Source organism: Gigantopelta aegis, chromosome 6, assembly GCF_016097555.1.
Source record: "Gigantopelta aegis isolate Gae_Host chromosome 6, Gae_host_genome, whole genome shotgun sequence".
Taxonomy (NCBI): domain Eukaryota; kingdom Metazoa; phylum Mollusca; class Gastropoda; order Neomphalida; family Peltospiridae; genus Gigantopelta; species Gigantopelta aegis.
In genome coordinates, this window is record NC_054704.1 from 91,295,140 (window position 1) to 91,314,155 (window position 19,016).

The 19,016-nt window shown below is 33.8% G+C and overlaps 1 protein-coding gene across 1 annotated transcript in view; it reads left to right on the plus strand.

The window, feature by feature from the left end:
- The window catches only part of LOC121374786 (band 4.1-like protein 3), a 122,347-nt gene that overhangs the window by 94,135 nt on the left and 9,196 nt on the right, over nt 1-19,016 (plus strand). The window contains exons 17-22 of the mRNA XM_041501896.1: nt 3,184-3,240; nt 7,362-7,451; nt 11,929-11,997; nt 13,847-13,987; nt 14,737-14,925; nt 17,992-18,201. Of these exons, the coding sequence (XP_041357830.1) occupies nt 3,184-3,240; nt 7,362-7,451; nt 11,929-11,997; nt 13,847-13,987; nt 14,737-14,925; nt 17,992-18,201 (756 nt within the window). The remainder of the gene's footprint in view (nt 1-3,183; nt 3,241-7,361; nt 7,452-11,928; nt 11,998-13,846; nt 13,988-14,736; nt 14,926-17,991; nt 18,202-19,016) is intronic.

A 19,016-nucleotide genomic window follows, 5' to 3' on the forward strand; every position in this document is an offset into this window, starting at 1 on the left:
ATAGGTGGAGAGCTTGAAGGCCAATGGTCATTTCCCCTAAAATATTTTAAAAAGTGATAAAGGTAAAATAGTGTTATGTCAAATGGGCATACATGAAAATAGTCTATTATTTTCTAATATTGGATAACTCACAATATACCAACATTTAAAGTATTGTTTTTGGAGGTGTTCTATTTCATTTGTTATAAAACTTGAGGGTGTTCTATTCAGTCTGTTTAAAGTCGTATCAGATACTTAATCTCTTTTCATGTTCATTTTATTCATCGCCATTGTCATGAAAAGCATTGTCATCATAATTCATTTCATATACTGTGAAAGGCTTAACTAATGAAGCCATAGTCTTGTATATCATAATATTTTATATAGGACACTGCAGCATTAGTACCATGTCAGTCAACTTTACAGAATTAACATCCTTCGATAGATACTAAGCAATGCTTTTAAAAACAATTTGCCTTGCATATTAGCCATTTAAAGTGATTTAAATATACTGAAACCTGAACTTATGAAGATGTACAAGTGTACAAAAAGGTTTAACATAAACAACCTTTGAAATTTGTGACTGCAATCAGAAGTGCTACTACCAAAAACTGTTGTATAGTTGATCGGCGGGGGCATTTTTAATATTATTGGGGATCTACTTTATTATTTATGCTAAATTGCCGTTGTTGGATCTGATTTCAAGGGATGCATAACAAATATATAAACCAACAGCAGTGTAACTAATGTGTGATTAAGTAATAGTTTTATTTCCAAATGTAAACCAGAGAATATTTTGTTCAGTTTTGTGTCACAATTCATTATTCAAGTTTCAGAGATTGCTACACAATTTCAAAACATTAAACAGTGGTTGCTAATCATGATTTTGAAAACAAAATGTTCACTGTATCTGTAAATAGTCAACTTTCTTTTTAAATGGCTATAATATGCTATTGTTAAACATTTTGCTTATATGTGTAGTGTTGCACAGTTAATGTGCATGGTGATTAATTTGCTTTTTAGTTTTAGATTTTACTAGTTGTATTTGTTTATTTTCAGTTCGATTCATATTGATTTTTTTTGGTCACACTTGATAATGTGCTAAAAACATGTTGTTCAAATATCCATTGTGTACATGTACAGTGCATGTTATTTAAGAATAATAAGCATGGTATTCAACACCCTTAAGTAGAAAAACATTTTGGTTTGTTCTATAAGAGAAACAAAAGAGGTACTTTTCTTTAGAAAACATGAGGCACACACCTCAATCTGTTTTAGACTGAATGCACAACAAAAACCATTCTCTAAAATTGTATTATTTAAAATACTGTTTTGCAACAAAAATTGGAAGAGAAAAAAAATGGAATGCAGTTAATAAATTATTTCATGAAATATTTAATGATCAGTTTTTCCAAAATTGTTAATGTTAATATAATACATGTATTATTATGATACCATATCATATTTCCGAGAACATTAAAATAACCTATAGATGCTACTTGTTATGAATGCAATCAATTTCAAGTCCATGTGCAATAGACTACACCTACATGTACATATCTTGATATTTTTTTACATTTTGTGGTTTTCACATAACATGGTTTGACTGATAATTTTTTTATTTCAGTAATATTGATTATATTCTTCTAGACACTGCACTTTGTTTTCATCAGCATCTCAAAGTTACAAATGTTTTCTTCATTTCCCAAGTTGTGATGTCAAAAACAAAAACCCATCTATTCAAACATGTACATGTATATGATGGAGTACATGGTATTTTAATAGATTTGGTTTACATTGTAAATAGGAAACAACTGCTTTATATTCATGATATAATTTACTTTTATAAGTTACACCATTTGGTTTTAAAATGATGAAAAGCTAGTGTTTGTTTTGTAGCTTTATTTTTAGATATTTCAATTATGTGTATTGACTTATGTACTGTATTTCATTCATAATTTAAGTTGTTTTGAACATAATTTTCCACATTACATATCATTTAAAAAAGCCTATAAAATCAACTAAACAAACATGCACGCGCACACACACACACACACACACACACACACACACACACACACAATTGTTTGTAAGCCACTCTTTTGACTTTCATATAGTGCAGTTGATACTTAATGAGTTTCCTGTTTTAAACTGCTTAGAACTACAATATTATAATTGAAGGTGTCGTATTTTACTATGATTACATTTATTTGTGATAAAATATTAATTACAAATTAATCAATCCAACACATGCAATTTTGCATAATAAATTTGAGAATATCCCATGAATCCTTGGTAAAAATAGAAACAAAAATAGTTGTCAAATATAGGCAACATCATAATAGTAGCCATTTCTTTGCTTTCAAAGAACTAGGAGTAGGTGTGTGCAAAATAGGTAAACAATAGATTTAGTCAAATTTAACCTGTAAAACACCTTTTATACTTATAAAAAACATTTTAAATCCATTAGGAAGTGAAATTATTGGTTGTACACATATTCTTTATTTGGTGGCGTCGTGGTTAGGCCATCGGTCTACAGGCTGGTAGGTACTGGGTTCGGATCCCAGTCGAGGCATGGGATTTTAAAACCAGATACCGACTCCAAACCCTGAGTGAGTGCTCCGCAAGGCTCAATGGGTAGGTGTAAACCACTTGCACCGTCCAGTGATCCATAACTGGTTCAACAAAGGCCATGGTATGTGCTATCCTGCCTGTGGGAAGTGCAAATAAAAGATCCCTTGCTGCTAATCGGAAAGAGTAGCCCATGTAATGGCGACAGCGGGTTTCCACTCAAAATCTGTGTGGTCCGTAAATAAAATATTTTTCTTTTCTGAAGAATAACATTAATAAAGAATCATATGTTAATGCATCACTCTCTGTACTGTTAGATATCGTTCAAAATATACACCATTAATTTTAAGGACCTCACCTTTCCACCATTTCTTTTAAAATTATTATTATTAAAGCAGTTACATGGCTGAACTTATTGTCAGAAACCGGCAGAAGTCTTGTTTTATTTTTTATTTGTTTATTTTCCACCCACATTCACACATTTAGAAATTCTTTGTTTTATCACATTAAATAGACTTGCTCTGATTTTAACAATCATTGTACCTCATTTATCATTAGCTAATTATTAAGGACATTTATTGTTTTTCTTGTGTTGATACCTGGTTTTCTTTTGTTTTGTTTCCCCGACAACAGGCTGGTTTGGCTGGACCAGGTCACACTGACGCTGCCGATAAGTCCAGACCTCATAAGGTGCAACTTCATTTCATTCACCTCTCACTGTCTCTAGCTTACAGTAGCAGGCTTTTTCATATTATACATTGTGTATACTGTCTCTCTTTCTGTGGTGTTTGCTTATAGAGCAGTTTCTTCATATGTGTGTTTAATAGATGTCAGTTACTGACTATAGTTGTCAGTACTAGTGGTATGGTTCTCAAGGGAGAAATAAATTGTATTTCAGGTGCCATCATTATTAGTCCCCTACTGATCCAACTGGAGGGGACTATAGGTTTCATCTCCGTCTGTCCTGTCTGTCTATCCATCTGTCCCACATATAGTTTTCTTTTCAATGCCTCAAGATATTGAGCTGAAATTTTGTGTATAGCTTTATCATATTACTGTTACAGATCCAGTTTAACTTTTATGGCGATTTTCCCCATTTTCACAGAGTTATGGCCCTTGAATGTAGGAGATAAGAAAATATGTTGGGTCCGTTAAGGGACATTTATTGCTTTAGCAGGGCTCTCAGAATGCTTGTTAATATTTCTTAACTTGAAAAAGTATACTCTGTGTAAGCACACCTCCCTCAGTGTCCAGTTCACTTTTCCTTGTGTAGCACAAAGCTTTTATTTCCAAGTCACAGTATTATTGTGAACATTAGCTGAATATGTGTATGTAACATGAATGTGAGAAGAATGGGAAAGACCTCAAGATACTTGGCTATAGGGTGATGAGTGGGAAGTCATAAACGCGTACATTTGATTGTTGAGGGGTTTTTTTTTAGAAATAATACTGAGAGTGTTTAGATTGTGATAATGTTAATTTACTATTGTGCTAGGGCATTAAGAATGTCTCTGTTACTGTTAACAAGGGGGGGGGGGGGGTGAATGTGTGTGACCCTTGAGCTAATTACAAGATGCAGGTATATGGAGATAACACAACAGGAGAACATTGACATCAATAATTCAAGATAGCATTGGTTTCACTTGCAGAAGGATAATGTACAGTGGTAAGAATTTATCGCAGGTCAAGTGATCAAATCAAGTAATTTCAATATATGTAACAAGCCAAGCATTCTGTAGTGCATGTTGGTGAAGAACTGTGACAAACACCTATAAAACATTTTGCAAGAATAAATGTATTTTATGTGGTAGCAATAATTGAAGTAACCACCAATAATGATTACTTTTCCTCATATAAATTGCAAACTGTGATGGTTTGTGTTTCATTATGTTAAGATTAAGTTATCTGTTTAAAACCTATAGATTAGCCGATTACTCAAAGACCGTAGTCTGGTATGTTTTTTTGTTGGTGACAACCTTCAGGATTCTCTTGTTACAGAAACATAAAGATGATAAACCACGAAAATCATCCTCAATTATGGCTAGTCTTTGCTCAGGAAAATCATCATCGAAGGTTTGGCAAGCATGCTTGTATGAGATGTTTAGTGTCCACACAGAGGCATGCAATGTTTGATGTCTAGAAAGGCATGAAACTCTTCTCTGATGTGTAGAAATGTCTGAGAGGCATGAATGTATCTAGTGTTAGGTTGTCATACTGTTGGGTCCATATTGTTGGGTCCACTGAGGCTCAAGATTTTGTAATGGTCAGTTGTATTTTATGGACGTTTTGTTTGATATTCTGAGAGAGATATATGTATAAATGTTTGTGTTTGCCGTTTTGAAAGATATGTTGTCTTGTTTCATGAAAATGTTGTTCCTATGAGGCACAGATTTCTGCAGTATTAAGAAACTTTTGGAGCTCTTTTGTCTACAGTGACACAATGATTTCTATTTTTCGTAGACTACTGAGATTCAGTTCTCGTTATAAAATGCAGTGAATAAAGCAGCGTATTGATTGGCTTTTTATAATGGTAAATCCTACAGAATACCATGGCAAACGTCTATGTACTTGTATCACTGTCAGCTGGGGTTTCCATGATTTATATGCAATTAGCTTGTTCACGAATTCAGTGGGAAAATAATATTCCAGCTCGATTCAGATAGGGGGGAAAGAAAACATTGTGTTAAAATGGACAAGTATACCGTAATAATTATTTATTCTGATATAAATATGTTTTACAAAGTACTGTAATAATGAACATATGAGAAAATGTTTGTCACTTACATTGTCACAACTTGCTTACACTGTGACTGCTGGTAGACAAAACAAATTGTCAAACATGCACCGGGTGACAAAATGTGCATGTTGCATCAGATTGGATTTATTGTTTCAAACTTGCCATAATGTCAGTAACAGAGAGCATAATTCTGGCTTGTGGTTAATTTATTAGACAAACAATTGACCAATTTCATCAACAGATAATCGAACAAAGTTACCTTAATAAGTCAGACACAATAAAGATCACTTGTTTCTGTATTATTATTTTAATTCTCAGTGATACTACTTGATAATTAAATAATCACGTTTGATTCAAATTTATTATTTATTGCTATGGCATGATAGAGACTACAGTGTTGATAGAGACCATGATGAGAACTGTATTCTAGACACAGTGCCATTGTGTCAAGATTGGTGTCACTGTGTATAGTTCATCTCATTTACATACACAGTACCTGTATTTACTGTAGTTTGTCATCATTTAGTCAGTCAAGTTTTGTTCATGTGTCCACAAGTTAGATTCTACTGCATAAATAAGCTTGAACAAATGGCTGCCTTGTGTTTCAAAAAGTCCGTTTCAGATGTGCATGAACTTAGTAATGTTATTGTAATGTCAGATGTGTTATGTATAAGTGAGTGTGAGAAATCTTATAGTGCAATAAGTAGAAGAAACCATGATGTTGTCTGACATGTTTAATGGTTAAATAAGTGTTAGGAATTGTGGTGCATCAAAGAGTAACTGTATTTTGTTAAAAATGTTTGTCACAACTAATGCTTCAGTATTTGTTAAATTGCTTTGAGTGTACTGTGCTTGCAAGCATTGTGCATCTGTCTGTAGCAGTAACATGTTAGTAATACTTTGCTGGTATGGTTTCAGGGGCGGCACAGTGTAAAAAATAGTGGTACGGCTCGTGGTTGCCAGACTTGCCTTTCAAATTACGTATAAGGACATTTTCACAGATATAACAAATAACACACACACACAAAAGTGTTACAGCCATGCCGTACCTCTTTGAAAAGTGATACAGCCATGGTCATACGGTCTGCGCTGCCCCTGGGTTTGAATTCTGCTGTATTTCAGTTGGAACAGGTTGTAAGTCAGTGGTGAAGGGCTTGTTTAAGATGGCAGTCCATCATAAGACCATTTGGCACCACTGGTCCTTTTGAGCTTTTCACCGTCTCCACCAGTACTAGAGACTGATTTTTTAAAAGCTGTGGATTGCACTATCCTTTCAATGGGAAAGTACATGTGTATTAAACAAAACTCCTTGCTGATCTTTGGTAGTAGTCTTCGTGGTGATGACAACTTTTCTAACTAGACCAAGAGCATCTGTTCATCATTGGAAGTTGTTAGGGTTTTTTGTTTACTTTGCAGTCAAGGATTTTGTTTCTTTATACCTATCATGATTTCTTTGTTAGTTTTATGAACTTTAATGTTAAATTTGGTACCTATCAAAAAACATTTGCATCATCAAACTGTTCCTACTGAATACAGAGATCTCTGCTTATACATAAATAGTGGATTCATCTTTCAGTTGAACAAAATCCAATTTCAATTCATGCCTTATATTTTTATCGCCTGCAACAATTGTTCTCAACAATTAATTTAGACGCATAGACTATTGACTCTAGTACAGGGGAGAGACGTAGCCCAGTGATAAAGTGATCGCTCGATGCCCGGTCGGTCTGGGATCAATCCCCATCGGTGGGCCCATTGGGTTATTTCTCCTTCCAGCCAGTGCACCACAACTGGTGTATCAAAGGCTGTGGTATGTACTACCCTGTCTGTGGGATGGTGCATATAAAAGATCCCTTGCTGCTAATCGAAAAAGAGTAGCCCATGAAGTGGCAACAACAGGTTTCCTCTCTCAATATCTGTGTGGTTCTTAACCATATGTCTGACGCCATATAACCGTAAATAAAATGTGTTGAGTGCGTCGTTAAATAAAACATTTCTTTCTTTCTTAACAGTAGTACATGTTATTACCAAATTTGTTTGTGATCTGTGAAAACTTGTTTTCTTGCTCAAACAGACTGAAGTGTCTACATTAACAGCTGTGTTGTCCTCAGCTAGTGAGACTGAGAGACCAGTGTTTCAGAGGTCAATCAGTGTTATCAAACAGGTACTCTGTAAACCATCATCTCCTACCTACCTCACTTGTATATTCACTGGGGTGCTACAATGATTGCAGAACATGGAATGAAGAACTATTTGGTCTCTGTATCCACATGAAAGTCTTCTCAATGCTCTTGCATGTCAATAAGCTTTGAATTTGGATTATGTTTGGGGGAAATTGGATGTTTTGTTTGTTTGGCATCTTTGAGCTACCTTTTATAGTAAGTGGTTTTCTCTAAGCCATGCAGTTGTGTATAGAACTTTTATCCTGATATTCTACTTCTTTGGGCTTTTGCAATTTGAAATATGGTTTTAATTTATCTCTCTTATGGCAAAACTGCCAGATTCACTAGTGTATCTTTCTGAAATTAAAAAAAAAAAGTTGCCGACTCCTATCTGTGATGTGCTTATGATTGATCTGTATTTTGTCTTTGTTGCATTTTAGATGCATCATCCTAACAAATTAAGAACATTGTGCTTGTAGATATATCCAGCAGATGCATCTGTTCTTGGAATACGAATTGCTATTCTTTAGAATTAGAAATCGGAGTTGTTACATGGTTGAATGAATCTACAAAAGCATATGTCATGGTTGAGATTCAAAAGTGTACCAGTGTTGTAAAACAAGTTGCACAATTATTGTGATTTAAGTGACTTAGAAAAATAGCTATCAGGTGCATGGACTGTAGATGTGTTTATGTGTATGTTAAAACAATCTAGTACTATGAAATAAAATAATATTTCTGATTTCTTATGTAGATAAAATTTTATCAATAATGGAAAATATTGCAGATTATTATGACTGTTACTCTTTTTTATAATAGAAGTTTTAATAACTTACAAATCTTCATAATTTATGGCACATGGGGGGGGGGGGGGGCAAAAAGAAACATAAATAATAGTAAATAACTATTTTAAATGTACTGTTTTAAAACAAGTTCTAGTGAATTTAATTGCTATGAACACAGGGTTCCCACAGATGTAAAAAAAAAATTGAATGCGATCTAAATTTAAATAATAGTAAATAACTATTTTAAATGTACTGTTTTAAAACAAGTTCTAGTGAATTTAATTGCTATGAACACAGGGTTCCCACAGATGTAAAAAAAAAATTGAATGTGATCTAAATTTAAATAATAGTAAATAACTATTTTAAATGTACTGTTTTAAAACAAGTTCTAGTGAATTTAATTGCTATTAACACAGGGTTCCCACAGATGTAAAAAAAAATTGAATGTGATCTAAATTTAAATAATAGTAAATAACTATTTTAAATGTACTGTTTTAAAACAAGTTCTAGTGAATTTAATTGCTATTAACACTGGTTCTCACAGAGGTTAAAAAAAATTGAATGTGATCAAAATTTTATATTGTGTCATGTATGGTGTTCCTGCAAACAAAGTGAAGTTGAGAAATTGGCACCATTCAATTATTATGTATCAGGGGCAGCTGTGGGGTTGTTTGGAGGTGGGGAACAACTTTAGACAACACACCCGTGAAATATTACGTAGCACATATAACCCCTACCCCAGGGGCATAGTTTGGTCTGGACCTTGGGGGCGGGGGGAGATGAAGTCGAATATGAACTTGGCGGACTATTTTGCCTATATACTGTAGTTCAATACTGCACTGTAAAATAATAATAATTTTGGCCTCGGTTGCAAAATAACTTGTCGAGGATTAACGTGTGACTAGCTGTTTGACATACATACATTTTACTATTTCGTACAAGTACAAGTCACTAAAAAATTTTTTGGACAAAGCCATGAATTGCAGGAATATATATTATCGAAAATACTTTTTAAACAACAAAATAAATTTTAAGTCATATATTTTCGGAACTTATCGAAGACATTGGTCACAAAACAAGCATGTCAGGTTATATATATATATATATATATAAAAAAAAAAAAAAAACCCATACATTTTTTATATGAGGAATTGGTATAATATCCGCCCGGTCCCCTCCATTATTATTTTTAGTTAGGGTTGAGGGTTAGGGTTAGGGTTAAGATTAGGGTTAGGGTTAGGGTTAGGGTTGGGGTTATGGCTGGGGTTAGGGCTAGGGTTGGGGTTAGGGTTGGAGTTAAGGTTAGAGTTAGGGTTAGGGGAAGGGGGGACCGGGCGGATATTTTTCCGAGGAATTTATATACGAGAACTGAAAAAAAGTGTGTCTGTGCTGTATAGTGGAAGCTACATACTAGTACAGTGTAATTTCTAACCACGAAGTTGATATCCAGTCGGTAAACAGCAGAGCTAGCACGTGCGGAATCGACGAATGACCTATATATTAGTATTCTCGAAGGTGTTTATTTTTTACCAAAACCATGAGAATAAAAGAAACGTTACGTACATTCGTCCACCCAATTTGCGTTTACAAACCTGCTTCAAGAATATGATGTTAAAGCATACACTGAAATAAACATAATGTGAGGCTTCAAAACCGTTCTAGTTCTACTGCTGTCTCGTCTGATGGTGTGAACGGAAACGCGTTCTCGGTCGTTCGAATGCAATTTCGAATAGGCCTACGTCAAAGTAAAGCTGTGTTCACATATGCACAGATACGGCAATAATTGCTAACCATGTTTTCAGTGGAGATGTTCACGTATTTCTGGATACGGATACAGCATCCGAATACGGACACGATTATTTTGATCGCTTGGTGGTGCGATTAAAATTAAATCGAACCGTACGCCGGAAGTTGACAAAAATAGCATCCGGCCAATTCGCCTACAAAAATAGCGTTTTTTTGGTAAATAATTTCAGTTTGGTTTCATGTAAGAAAAAAAGTAACAGTGTTTTGGAAATAACAAGAACATACTATTTTTGTGTGCAATTTAGAAAACAATCGGTTCACAAATAAATAACTTGTAGTAAATTTCATAGTATTAAAAAGGCGATCCCTGTGGGAAAGACTATGCCAATAGTTTCTTTTAGAAAAACTTTTTGTCACACATGTATTGTATTTGTAATCGTACATGTGAGCACTAGGCCTGCACCCTACTTTAGGAACCCATTTGATGATGGATCCTTATTCGTGTATATTTGAACATAGCTGTAGTTTTAGACGTCAAAGTTTACCTGGGTTTTATTTTATCCAACATTGGCGTCATAATATGTGACGTCACGAAACCGCGTCACCAAGGAGCTCATTTACTTCGTTTCGTTTTCATTTGATTTGTTTTTATTATAAGTAATATTTTTCTGCGTTCAGGTGTTAGTTTAATTATTTTTATTGTTATTTTTGTGTACGTTTGAGTAACCTATGTAGTAGTAAAATGGAATGCCTTTTTCCGTACCTTAATTCATTCTGTTTAAATTATGTAAGATCGTTTTGTTACCACTTTGTACAGTTTAATACAGTACTTGATTAACTTGTAAAATGTTAAATGCAAGTGCATGTATTATTAAAATTTTAACTGATAAAAATAGGGTTCAGTGGATTGGTTTGGATAAACAGTCAAAATAACTGTTAATAAAAATGTTTGGTTAGCACATGATTCTTAACATTTTATTCAACTCGAAACATTCATCATAGGCCCCTGATCCTTGTTGGTCACAGTAGAATGTAGGGTTGGGGTGTCAGTGGAGCACACATATGTTGAGCTAAACCAATTTTATACAGTGCAGTATTGAGCTGTTAGTATAGGTATCAGTAGAGAACGAAGACAAACGGGTCTACTATATTCATAATCAAACGCCACCACCAGGTTCTGGCCATGTTACACCCCTGGAATAGTCAGTTCTGTGCATAGAACTAAAACTTGTGTTCAGTGTTAGTGATTAAAAAATATATATTTTAAAGGTATGGGGTGGGTTATCAGGTGGTGTAAAATAGTTAGGGCTCTGACAGCAGACAATGTGTGTCTTGCCTTTATGAAGTCTAAAAGCGAGATATATAGGTATTAATATGGAGGAGGTGATGGTGTAAACTTGCATTTAGCCCCCTTACTTTTTTATGTTTAGCTCCTTTCCTCATGTACTATGAGTCATAGACTAATGAAACTTGGTTTATTGGTGCATTTGATGCATCTCATTGTGCATTAAAATATGATTATTATTATTCCGTTTTAATATATAATACAAATACTTTAAATTAAGCATTTAGTTTTCTTGTTTAGGTCCATTTCTATCCTGGATCAGTGAAATTTGGTTTATACTTTAAAATTTTATTTTTAATTTTTCAATTCTTTTTTAATATTTTTTTATATTATTATTATTATTTTGGGGTTTTTAACATGCATTGAGATAAACATCTATGGATAAACTTTCAGTGACACAGCATAAGTTTATGGTTGGCAAGACATTTCATTTCATGAAATGGTATGTGAATTCAAAATAAGTAGCTCATTGTGAATACTATTAGTATTGGGAACCCTGTTAGAAGCAATGAAGTATTTTAATAAATAAAGTTCACAGGTTTTTAAAGATAAATTTTTTAATGTTGAACAGTAAACGTTTATCATGTACCATGTCAACTGCAGGAGGACTCCGATGATGCAACATCAAAGGACGGGGTTCCAGGCAGCGGGGAAGGTGGTGTAGCACGCAAGGTTAGCAGTGGTGTGGTCATGTCATAGGTCATCTGTATTTACTTGTTCATGGAGATCGTCACATTGTAAATGACGGCCATTGTAGCACTTTATTTATTTATTACATGTCTTGGTACAGTAATACTTATTGATAAAAATTGAATTGCATATCTTCCGGTGGTGTAGCAGATCTCCCAAAATATGCTGATACCATGTTTTATTGACTTTAGAATGTTTTACATTGGCTGGAAGCCACAAATTCCCCTCCTTAGATACCAATAATGTTACGAATGTTACACAAAAATGCATTTGTTTAACAAACCCATGTGTTTAGTTTAACTAAATGGAAAAGTGTATCCCAAGTGTTTCGTAATGTGTAACAGACAAAAAAATTAAGGTTGCAGCCAGAATAAGAATGGCACATCAGGGAAAGTTAAATGTTTAAATATAAAACGGTTATCAAGATTGCAGCTTAGTCATTATATCTTTAACTACAAGAGTGAGCTTTAGCATACAGTAAGTAATTGAGCATCTTAGCTTAGTAACTGGTTTAACATGTCCATATACCACTAGGGTTTCGAATCTGCTTATCCCACTTGAGCATCTTATGACTTAATACAATTATTGTGTGTGTGTGTGTGCGCGAGTATATGTGAGTGTGCATGTATGGTTTTTTTAAGAATCTTTGTGTGGGAGTCAATATCTTAACTTCATTTGCAGCCAATAGTCTGTTTTATTTAGTACTTCAAAGGGTAGGTTTTGGATTTTAAAAAAAAGAAAAAAGTTTGCCATGGGATAACTTCTCAACCTCAAGATATTCTGGTTTAGTGGGGTAACGGGTTATGGTAACAAGTTTCGACTATATGGTCACTGATAGTTAGTAAAATGTGGTTTGTCATTGTAATTTAATTTCTATATTCATATATATTAATGTTTCTAATGATTTGTACACAGCATAGGTTGAATTATATACATGTGTATTTAGCATTTCTTATTCACAAACTTCAGCTTACACTCTAATGACATACATATACACTTGCACATACTAATTATTTAGTTTTTCTTATTAGTATTTATGAAGGATCTGCCACGTGTTTTATAATGTTGGTCTAATTACTAATATGAATCTCCCTGTATTTGAATTTTTTGTTCAGCAGTGTAAATTAAATTTGATAACATTTCTGTTAAATTTCAGATTCTTTTTCATGCTTTCATAAGCGTATTGTACACTTAATCCTGAAGCATGTATACACTCACACTTGTTTACGTATCTATGGTCCCAGTAAAGACTGTTATTGTCCAAGCAGCACTGGGAGGAATTACTTATTGTATACTTGTATGACGACATCTTGTGTTTAGTAAAGGGACATTTCTGAGTTTGCTGAAATTTTAAAGATGTTATTGACTAGCAGAGACTTTAACGATTGTAATTACATATCAAATATATTTTTCTGCATTAAATATTAGTGGCTGTATATTAAATGTGTTCCTGATCGTTCTAATATTTGTACTAGGTTAAATTTCATTTTATTTCCTAAAATACTCTCTCTTTTTTTCTTACGTACAAAATTATTTGAAGATAAAATCCAGTTTGGGCTTCTTAGAAATATTAAGACGACCAGAAACACATTGAATATATAGACACATATTCTAAACAAGAAAATATATTTAACATGTAAGTTTAATCGTATAAATATTTTATTAGTCGGAAACATCTTACAGTGCAGCAATTTAATTTTTAATCATATTTCTTTTTTTTATATATGTATTAATTTATATATATGTACATATTTCCAATATGTGGGATTTTATCAATTTCCAGATGTCTGTGTTTAACTCCATTGTTACAACCACATTGTTTTGTCTTTAGGATGATTATGGCCCAGGCGCTGGTATTGGCGTTGGTCCTGGTTACAGTGCCAGAGCGGGAGGACCCCTCGGGGGCGAGATGGGAGACGAGTCGTTTGTGGACCGCAAGATGTTCTTCATGCCGGTGACACCGCCACCAAAGGTTGGATATATCACATTTATTATACTTCATTACTCGAGAACACCGCTGCCAAAGGTTGGATATATGGCATTTTATTACACTTCCTTACTCGAGAACGCCACCAAAGGTTGGATATATCACATTTTATTACACTTCCTTACTCGAGAACACCGCCGCCAAATGTTGGATATATCGCAGTTTATTATACTTCCTTACTCGAGAACACCGCCGCCAAAGGCTGGATATATCGCAGTTTATTACACTTCCTTACTCGAGAACACATTATGTTCGGTATGCAAGGTTCAGAGACAGAGCTCTACAGAATGCTGAAACATTACATAATAATTTTAATTAATTGTCAAAAAGTCATATAGTGGTAGTATCTGCTAAGATGTAAGAAAGAAAATTTAATGATTGGGAACATCTGATTTTATTTGGAATGGATGAAAGGGCAGCCCAATGTCATGTTTAAATTCAGTATTGTGTTACTGTTTTCAGGAAGATAAGTATGATAAAGTGTTACTGTTTTCAGGAAGATAAGTATGATAAAGTGTTACTGTTTTCAGGAAGATAAGTATGATAAAGTGTTACTGTTTTTAGGAAGACGAGAATGATAAAGTGTTACTGTTTTCAGGAAGTGACGTATGATAAAGTGTTACTGTTTTCAGGAAGTGACGTATTATAAAGTGTTACTGTTTTTAGGAAGTGACATATTATAAAGTATTACTGTTTTCAGGAAGGTAAGTATGATAAAGTGTTACTGTTTTCAGGAAGAGAAGCATGACAACAAACTGAAGACTGGTCTCAATCTGTCTAACGACACGATGCCGTTCTTTGCTCCATCTGCGACGAGCACCACTGGCCGTCCTGGCAAGGTTCCACCGCCCGTGCCCGTCAAGGGATCCTCCAGAGGGGGGCTGGATTCCGAGGACCGCTCCGGGCATGTGAAAACTGACATTGTAAGATTTTACTTCTTTAAATTTTTTCTGTCCAACTTTCAGGAGTGAAATGTTGTCTCCCAAGAATCTCAGAAGCATTATATTTTATTAGGGAACTTACGGCCCTGGAAGACAATCTGGCACTATTATTTTACTTTAAAAAATGTTTAGGAAAAATTGGAGAATTTGTACATATTGTTTCAGTTATAATTAGAATATACTGGCCTCAATTTAGCATTCATAATGGTCAAAAAAAAAATGTTTAAAAGAAACTTCAGCTTGATGACTAAATATATATTTAAAGTATCAATGCTTTATTTAAATACAGCATGAGAGTATGCTTGTTAGTGTATTTCTATTTTCTTTGATTAAACTTTGATGTTTATTTACTAAGCTTTCAATTAAAAATCGTTCTGCCTGTAAGTGGATGTCTGGATTGGTTTGTCTTTATCCACCTATGTTAAAGCATTCAGATATCTTGAAGACCAGTTTCTTGATTAGGTGCATTATGGTTTTGTCTTAGGTTGTTTGATGGTGTGTGTGGTGTGTGTGTGTGTGTGTGTGTGTGTGTGTGTGTGTGTGTGTGTGTGTGTGTGTGTGTTTAATATTATTTCTTATTAGTAGTTACCATGTATCTGTAGACGAAATAATCAACTCTGTATGGTGTAGTTAACATTGTTTAGTTTTAAAATGATAAATTATTAATTGATAATCATTATGTCAGTAAGTATGTTTTTATAGATAAATTTTTATTTTTTATTTTAAGATATTTCTACACTTATTACAAAAATATATATATAACTGCATTACTTAGAATAGTTATACAATTTTATTAGTATTCTTTCCTTGCTTTTTTCATATTTAGTCTTAGATTGATGTGATCCTGTATACAGTTTTGACATTTTGTTGTAATGTCATAAAATGCTCCTGTGATTGACCATTCCATATTAAGTGTAGCATTCTACCAGTTGCTTGCTTTTGCCTTTCTCCTTTCTTACTATACCTGGGTTTTATTTTAGAAATTTCACCTTGTGCCCATTGCAATAACTTAGGAAATTTAAAATTGGGAATGCATATTTGAATTTTTACAACACGGAATGACTGTCTAAAATAAAGTAAATGTTTTTTTGGAAGAGTACTTAATGTTCTTAATTTTGTGTCTGCATCAGTACAAACTAGTGATTATAAATCTACTTGGTAGAAGAGTAGATACTACATTTATGGTAGTACATGTAGCTGGGTGGACTACTGTGAAATCGTCTAGTGCTGTAGAGAATCTTACTTTCAGTAGTGATGCATTAACAAAGTTTTACATTATTCTAATTCTATCTATATATATATAGAGAGAGAAACTACATTCATATCCATCAGATACCAGATATCTTGCGAGTGTTTTAAAATATATCAAATCAGCAAAAGCTACTTGGATATGTTTTTTTTAGCAATAAGTCATAAGATAAATGGTATCTAATGGACACAAATGTAGTATTCTATTTGTTGCATATCCTCGAAATCCAGGTTTTAAGCAAATTTAAACATTTTCTAACTAAACCTTATTTAAAGCCCTTGCACTTATAGCTAACTTACACATCACAGACAAATCAGTTTCATGTTAACTTATATGTCACAGTGTAATCGATCTCAACCGTGCTTTTTTCCATTGGATCTACTCAATGTCTTTAAATTGTTATCATACATATATGTGTTAACGGTATGTGTTATCAAAAATAATGAATGATGTTCTCACCAACAGGTGTGTAACAAAATGTATGTAGTAGACTTTATTATTTTAATGTATTTTTGTAATCATTAACGTTTAGTTTGTTTATTGACACCACTAGAGCACATTGATTTATTAATCATCGACGTCACCCATTATTGATCATAGGCTATTGGATGTCACCATTAAAGGGAGACAACAATCTGAAGCCATTTTGGTGCCAAAATACTAACAGTCAAGAGTAAAATGTGTAAAAAGTGGCCACCCTGACATATTTAACATGCATCAAGTAGACCGACTGTCATTAGAATGTGGGAATGCTGGTCATAGTGTCGGTGAACATTTATATGCCAGGTATATTTAACTCCATAACAACAACAAACATGGGTGATCTGAAGTCTGCCTACAGATGTGTGTTGGGTGTGCACCAAATACATCCTATCTGCAAAACATATTTGTTATTCAGTATTATGTAAAGAAAGAAATATATTTGAGATGGGGGAGGACTTTATTTTGTTTAAGGGTAAGAGCAAATTCCATTTTATTTTTAATTTTCCAGAATTAACATCATTATCAGTAATATATAATTCATAACCAATATTGCTTCATTGCAAAAATTATTTTTTAAATATATATATTGCTAAAGAAGGTACTCTTAAAAGCACAATGCACACACCACCTCCCTCACCCCTCCAGAATACCATCAGTCTGGTATTTCTCAGTTTTGTTTACATTATTATTAAAAATATTTGGAAAATTATTTTATCTGTTGTTGGGGATTTAATTTTTTATATTCTTCAACCATATTTTTGTTACTTGTAACTAGCCATTAATTTTTTGAATTTTTTTTGGTGTGGCATTAACACATGAGTGCAGTAATTCTACAGATCAGTTTATTAAACAATACATTATAATTTTTATTAAATGATTACAAATTAAAAGTAAAATTTAACAATTTTTAAGGTTAAAAAATGGCTAAGTTTAATGAGCTACTAGTTAAATGTGTTTTTTATATTGACACTTCCCATCCATATTTAAAACAAACACCATAAACATTCTGTTAAATGGAATTAAAAAACACATTGTTAATGCTGCATGTCTGTAGTTTGTCATGTGATTATGGTGCATGAACACGTGTAGATGTAGCTATATATATATTGGATACAATTAAACCGCATGTAGCAATATTTAGAGAAAGAAAATATATAGTTACATGTAATATAGAAATTTTGGTGGAAATACTTCTTCTTTTTTTCAAAAAAATTAATTTGTAAAAGCATGGCTTTGGTTTTGAGTGAAATTACGTAAAAAAAACTAAATTGTCAAAATTTGCGTCGTAGTGACGGGATGAATTATCTAACTTGTAGCCACCAACGGTCGCCGCAGAGCGTATGAAATACAATGCAGACCTCGATGATACACGGGTTTCCACAAAGAACGTTCCGGTTGTTAAAACTGAGACTTGTACCGTGACTTACGAAAAAGAGGGAACCACTGGTCCAGATCAGGACGATGCTGGAGTCCTAATTAGCGCCCATTCTCACAGCTCCCGGACACAAACCGTAGAAACAACCACAGTAAGTTAGGCTTCAGTGTGAGCACACAACAACCACAGTAAGTTAGGCTTCAGTGTGAGCACACAGCACACAACAACCACAGTAAGTTAGGCTTCGGTGTGAACACGCAGCACCCAACAACCACAGTAAGTTAGGCTTCAGTGTGAACACACAGCACACAACAACCACAGTAAGTTAGGCTTCGGTGTGAACACACAACACAAAACAACCACAGTAAGTTAGGCTTCGGTGTGAACACACAACACAAAACAACCACAGTAAGTTGGGCTTCAATGTGAACACGCAACAACTACAGTAAGTTAGGCTTCAGTGTGAACACGCAACAACCACAGTAAGTTAGGCTTCAGTGTGAACACGCAACAACCACAGTAAGTTAGGCTTCAGTGTGAACACAAAACAACCACAGTAAGTTAGGCTTTAGTGTGAGCACACAACCACAGTAAGTTAGGCTTCAGTGTGAACGCACAACACAAAACAACCACAGTAAGTTAGGCTTCAGTGTGAGCACACAATACAAAACAACCACAGTAAGTTAGGCTGCAGTGTAAACACATAACACAAAACAACCAGCAGTCAGAAATATAGTGGCGCAATTCATTTAAGTTTTTTGCTGATTTAAAGATTAACAAACTGTTCACTTTTTTACATTTTTCTTGGGTTTTTTTATGCGTTTGGTTTTTACTAATATTAAACATAAAGTGTGTGTATGTGCACCATAATCCTGAAAACATCCATGATATGACAGCATTGCAATAAAAGTTTGTATAAAAATGTAGATTTTTAGTACTCATAAAAATATATTTGAATATTTATAA